The sequence below is a fragment of the Orycteropus afer genome, unplaced genomic scaffold (assembly GCF_000298275.1).
Source record: "Orycteropus afer afer isolate SDZICR_OR568_19922 unplaced genomic scaffold, OryAfe1.0 scaffold00047, whole genome shotgun sequence".
In the NCBI taxonomy this organism is placed as follows: Eukaryota; Metazoa; Chordata; class Mammalia; order Tubulidentata; family Orycteropodidae; genus Orycteropus; species Orycteropus afer.
The window spans coordinates 5,878,449-5,885,397 of record NW_006921634.1 but is presented as its reverse complement, the minus strand read 5'-3'; the positions used below and the strand labels follow the sequence as shown (position 1 = coordinate 5,885,397).

The 6,949-nt window shown below is 38.5% G+C and overlaps 1 protein-coding gene across 1 annotated transcript in view; it reads right to left on the bottom strand.

Moving 5' to 3' along the window:
• The window catches only part of MED17 (mediator complex subunit 17), a 39,374-nt gene that overhangs the window by 6,953 nt on the left and 25,472 nt on the right, over nucleotides 1–6,949 (bottom strand). Inside the window, exons 10-11 of the mRNA XM_007938058.2 lie at nucleotides 3,647–3,764; nucleotides 315–474 (exon numbers count right to left, since the gene is read on the bottom strand). Of these exons, the coding sequence (XP_007936249.1) occupies nucleotides 315–474; nucleotides 3,647–3,764 (278 nt within the window). The remainder of the gene's footprint in view (nucleotides 1–314; nucleotides 475–3,646; nucleotides 3,765–6,949) is intronic.

Sequence of the window (6,949 nt, the reverse complement as noted above, 5' to 3'; positions counted from 1 at the left end):
TTTGTGATGATGAATGCCACGCCATTCCTTTTCAAACTGTCATTCCCGGCATAGTAGATCATATGGTTGTCTGATTCAAAATGGCCAAAACCAGTCAGGAAATTATGTTACTAAGAAAAACATTTTTTATAATTACTAAAAGACTAACCTTTTATTCTGAATAATAGCTATGATCAGAAAAATGTTCCACATAAATAGTACATGAACTCACTTATTGTAGAAATAAATCAATCTTAACTATGTGTAATTATTAAAGCTAAATTCTAAGACCAAACTCCCAATGGTCCCTTCTCATTCAAACAAGCAGACAGTACCTGAAATGGCATAGTCACCATTTGGAGAGGCTACTGTTATGGCAGAGGCATTGCCAATGCTCTCTATGGGCCCAAGTCCCACATGATTGCTGAAGCTTAGTACTTGCCACCCCATAACCTTGGCCAGCTGCTGAACTGCATGCACCTGATGCTGTGACATCTGTAAAGAAAAAAGAAAACTGATAATCTGCAAGGATATTTGCTTTGCAGAGACTTGGCATTTTTATCACAAAGTAAACATGCTGGGGTTTTCACTGCCTAACACAAGAACCCTACCTTATGTTTGAGGAATCCTCCTCTGGATGAGTAGTGGACGGGAGATAGGACACTACCTTCCCCGACAGAAACTAAATTAGCTTTTCGCTGCCCACTGGCAGCAGGTCACAGGTACATTTCCCAAACTTGACTAGATGGAGGCTCCCATCTGGATCACTGAATCTGGAGCAAGGTGTTCTGAGTATCTCCTATTTGCCCCACCAAACCCACCCTCCAGCTTCTTATGCCCTTTGGCTTCCGGTGACAAGAACCATGGCAGGACGGCAAGGGAGTGAGGCCATGATACTGATTCCTGGTTGCATCCCTGCAAAGTTGTCCCAGCTGGTTATATCCCTTGACTGAAGACCACTAGTCTTCTAAAGGTAGCATATTTTACCTGACTCTTCTCTTTAGGGTTCTTATACCCTCTACTACTCCTCATCCCTTTGGATCTAGGCCTGCTACCTGCTAAGTCCCTTGTTTTTCACCTCTCTGTACACGTGCATATCTGTGAATGACCACAAAAACACTTCAAGTATTGATTTTAGGGTCACAAATAAGTATTAGAAGCAGGAAAATCCACACATATGGAAGCTATGAATAATGTGGACCAACTACAAATCCTTGGAGACTCTTCTGGAATTATCCTTCTGAGTGTGTACCCATTTCCTGTAAAGTCCGTGGTTGATATTAAGTGACAATGTAGCATGCATTTTTGCCACCAGTGGTGAAGGCAGAAGTAGCCAGAGTGGGAATAGTGTCATTCCCCTGGGTGTGGGTTTCACCAGCTAGCTTCCTTTGGTCCCAAACTATTTCCAAGCCTCACTCATTAAACTTCCCATCAATGATTTTGTGCTTGAGATAACTAAAGCTGATTTCAGATGTAATCAACCAAGAGCCTAGGCTGCCACACCTTCCACATACATTTTATTTACATGACACCAGAGGAGCTAATCAGCATAAAAATACTGCTTTTGAGGAGGAAAGTATATTTTCTTAAATTTTCAATAATTATGTGAAAATACAGTATCTTATATTAGCATTTCAAAAATCTACTCTTTTCCATGATTTAGTGTATTCCCATAATCTAGTATTTCACCAGATCGTCAGAACTTCCTGAAGAAGATGGCAAAAACACTGTTCTTATTTTACAGATGAGGAAAGGAAGTCCAAGAAATTTGCCCAGTGTGACATAGCAAGTTTGAGGAGGAGCTGGAACTAGAACTTACGTCTCCTAACACCTACTCCAGAGCACTGTCCATACTGTCCCTTAATACGAGGAACCCCTTCTTAAAGCTTAAGGTTAAAATATTCCATTTATGACATCAGTGTCAACAGGTAAAACATACTACACAAAAACATTGTTCTAAATCTTACTTTGGGGAGTTGTGATTGGGTCTTAAAAACTTGGAAGTGGCCATCTAGATGCAACAATGGATCTCTCCTTATCCAGAACAAAGAAGAATGAAGAAAACCAAAGACACATGGAAACAATCAGTCCAAGGGACTAGCGGACCATGCAAACCTCAGCCTATACGACTATGAGCCTAGAAGAACTAGATGGTGTCCAGCTACCACTGTCAACTACTCAGAAAGGGGTGAGTGCAGGAGATCCTGGATAGAGTGGGAGGACAATGTGGAGCAAAACTCAAAATCACATGGAACTGAACTCACTCCCTGGCTTCCAGCCAAACAATAGGCACACAGAGTGAACATTTACATCAAGTAAATATACTCCTTAGAAAGACCAATTATGGGAGAACAGAAAGATAGTATTTGTACTGGTACATAGTACAGGTGGCAGGAATGCATAGGAAAGAAGGACACAGGGGAGAGGTAACTACAGGGAGGAAGTGGGAAGAAAGCTATTACATTGTGGGGAACTGCAGTCAATGTCATGAAACAAAATGTGCATGAACTGCTGTATGGAAAATGAATTTCCTCTGTAAAATTTCACCCAAATCACAATAAAAATGAAAAAAAAAAAAAAGCCATTATCATTTTGTATTTAATCCTCCTTTCTTAAATTTTTTTTTTTTTTTTTAAGTTAATACTTCTTTACTCACATGTGGTCCTGAAGGAGTTGTAAATCTTGGAAAATATGAAAAAAACTGCTAGTCTCAGATCTGGTCCTTAATATTAAACACAAACTAAGTGGCAACAAATCTAGGACAGTTAATCAACACTTTCAATTAACTAACAGGTTGCAAAGCTTACACTAGAAATAAAATAGTAGAAAAAATTGTTTTCTTCTTGTGAATAATCTAAAACTGTAAGAATTAAAGTTAAAAACTTTCACAGGAGGCATTATTGTCAATTCCTTGATGTCACAATGGTATTAGAGTTACATAGGAGAGTAATTTTACTCAGGAGATGCATGTTGAAGTACTTAGGGGTGAAGTGTTATATTATCTGTAAAAACAATTTTAACAATCAGATACATGACAGAGTGAGTAAATGTGGAAAATAGTTAGAATCGGTGGACCTCATAAGGGGATTCTGGTATTCACTATACTTTTCTTTTACCTTTTTTATGTTAAGAGTCTCCATGGGAGGTGAACAGTTAATGTGGTGGGATTTTGTAAGACACTAGCTAGCCCATTCTAAAGACAGATAACCATAACAGCCTGACATAAATGAGTTTAAAATTCACAAAGATCATTTGCACCAAATCCCCACAGCAAGTCTGGTTCCTAACTAAATCTTAGTTATAAATCATTGGAAAGAACAAGAATTGATTTTAATATAGCCAACAAACAAATTTCCCTTGGAGAAACGTCAACTGTGCAAAGAATAACTGGCTTGTATTTAGTATTTTTCAGTCAAGAATCTGGTCTTATTACACACAGATACACATACACCCCTACTTTTTTTACTGTCATTTTCTAGCAAAATATACTTTTCCTTGTATTATATAAAAACATTAAAATCTTTTATTAGCTTTGTTTTAGTTTTCATTCAGAACATTTAATACATTTTAACTTCCTCTTGCCCAAGCAGTTCTTCAAGGAACTAACTTATGACATGGTTGTAAGAGGAAGAGGCTGCAAATCTACAGCTGGGTCTGCAACTATTACCTGAGACAGAAGAAAATCCTGTAGCTCCTGCTCCTGATGAGACAGTGTTATTACTCTTCCATCTCTGTGTACAACTCGGATCTGCTCAATTCCAATATTTAACTGAAGCTGAATAGACCTTTATAGACACAAATAGTAAACATTAGAGATGTTCAAGATCATGTTATGCAATGCCACAAATACTGAATCTTTACATCAAAGACAAAGAAAACAAGTTTTAATAATCTCCTCAATACCCATGGCTGGCGGAAGAGGTCTTCTTAGCATCAATGAAACATACTCATGTGACACTACCATAGGCCACACTGAGCACCAGGCTACGTAAGATACAGGACAAGAACTCCAGCATGGCAGCAGAACAGCATCAGCTGCTTCTCTTCTATGGCAGTCCTTGCAACAGGATGTGCAGCTGTGTGTGCACAGCAGCATTACAGCTACTTGCAAGGAGATGAGATTCACAGTGGGTAGGTGCAGCACCTGCCTTGAATAAGAAACCTCACTCCACACAAGAACAAAGAGCTCTTATGACAATTCCATAGGCATGGTTTTCAGGGTCCCCACAAGAAAAATCTCAGTGTTGCCAACATTATTCTCAATGGAGAGAGACTGAAACCATTCTCCTTCCAAACAGGAACCAGACAAAGATGCCCTCTATCACCACTTCTATTCAACATTGTATTGGAAGTCCTAACCAGGGCAGTAACACAAGAAAGGGAAATCAAAGGCATCCAAATTGGTAAGAAAGACGTCAGACTATCCCTATTTGCTGATGATATGATCTTATACATAGAAAGTGTAAGAGACTCAGGAAAAATATTACTGGAACTCATTGAGAGATTTAGCATAGTGACAGGATACAAGATCAACATACAAAAATCAGTTGGATTCCTCTACACCAGCAGAAAGACTGCTGACAAAGAAATGAGGAAATCACCATTTACAATAGCTACCAAAAAAAAAAAAAAAAATGCTTGGGAATAAATCTCACTAGGGACACAAAAGACGTATATAAAGAAAACTACAAAACACAACTTCAAGAAACCATAAGAGATCTACATATATGGAAAAACATACCATGCTCATGAATAGGAATATTGAATATTATGAAAATGTCAATACTACCCAAAGCAATCTATACATTCAATGCAATCCCAGTCCAGAGCTCATCAACATTCTTTAAGGATATGGAAAAACCAATCACTAATTTTACATGGAAAGGAAAGAGATTTTGGACAGGCAAAGCACTACTGAAGAAGAAGAACAAAGTAAGAGGTCTCACATTCCCAGATAGCAAAACCTACTATACAGCCACAATAGTCAAAACAGCCTGGTACTGGTACAATGACAGACACATAGACCAATGTAATAGAATTGAGAACCCAGAAATAGGTCCATCGACCTATAATCAGCTGATTTTTGACAAAGAGCTGAAATTCATTACATGAGGAAGAGATTGTCTATTTAATAAATGGTGCTGGCTAAACCCATTTGCAGAAAAATGAAACAAGATCTGTACCTCACACCATACACAAATACTAACTCCAGATGGATCAAAGACTTCAATGTGAAACCTAAAACTATAAAGTTCTTCCAGGGAAAACTAGGGGTAAATTTAGGGGTCCTAATTTATGGCATAAATTGACTATCAAGCATAATCCACAATGCATAAACAGCAAAAGATAAACTAGATGAATGGGACCTTCTAAAAATTAAATTTTTATGTACTTCAAAAGATTCTCTGAAAGAGTCAAAAGAGAACCTACAGATTGGGAAAAAATATTTGGCAACCAAGTATCTGACAAGAGAGTTATCTCTAAAATTTATAGAAAACTCCATTACCTCAACAACAAAAAGACCAACAATCCAATTAAAAAATGGGCAAAAGTTATGAACAGAAAATTTACCAAAGAGGATATTTAGCCAGCCAACAAACACATGAAGAAATGTTCACAATCATTAGCCATTGTTGTTGTTGTTGTTATGTGCCATGGAGTCAGACCCAACTCACAGCAACCCCTCCTTGGGTTTCTGAGGCAGTATCACTACGGAAGTAGATTGTCCCATCTTCCTTCCAAAGATGGGTTTGAACCACCAGCTTTCTGGTTAGCAGTAAAGTGCCTTAGGCACTATGCTACCAGAGCTCCTCATTAGCCATTACAGAGATGCAAATCAAAACAACAATGAGATACCATCGTGCCCCAGCACTAATAGAAAAGTTTAAGAAGACAGAAAATAACAAATGCTGACAAGGATGTGGAGAGATTGGGACTCTCCAGTCCCAATCCAGATACAACCACTGGAAAGCGGTATGGTGATCCCTTAAAAAGCTGGAATTAGAAATACCATTTGACCCAGCCATTTCATTACTGGGTATATAACTGCTAACCAGAAGGCTGGCGGTTCAAACCCACCAGCCACTCCTCGGAAGGAAGATGGGGCAATCTACTTCCGTAGTGATACTGCCTTGGAAACCCAAGGAGGGGTCGCTATGAGTCGGGTCTGACTCGACGGCACATAACAACAACAACAACATCCTAAAGAAGTGAGAGCCAGGACAAGAATGCATATATGGACACCCATGTTCATCGCAGCACTGTTTACAATAGCAAAAAGATGGAAACAACCTAGGTGCCAATCAACATAAGAATGGATAATCAAACCATGGTACATATACACAATGGAATATTACGCAACACTAAAGAACGTAGAATCTGCAAAACATGGCATAGTATGGTTGAACTTGGAGGACATTATGCTAAGTGAAATAAGTCAATCACAGAATGACAAATATTGTATTAGTTCATTATTGTAAAAAAGTCAAGGAGAAGTTTATATATGGAAGGAAACTTTCTCCCAGGGGTGAGCATGAGGGGAGGGAACACTGCAAAAATAAAAATAAATAAATAAAAAGAAAAATGTCAGTGTTAAGAGTCACCCCATCCAGCGATGCCAAGATGTCCCCATCAGGTATTTACAGTTGCTCCAATTCAGATGTATTTTATCAATTTGGGATCATTTTGCCATAAGTAACATTGTCTGGTATCATAGGTAATATCATTCCTATCAGGTTACCAGAGGACTAGAGTTAAAGAACCAACCACAAGTCAAATTGTTATGCAGAAAGGGAAAGGTTTTGTTAATCCTTTACCCTTCCTCCTGAAATAATCAGGAAACAATCTGGAATATTCAGTCTGCTCAGATGGATGAGGTCAAACAGAGATACAAATAAAACAGCTAATGGGTAACATGCAGATCACATTCTTGCCAAACCAGCTTGCTATTTTCTAGTTTACAGACTGTACA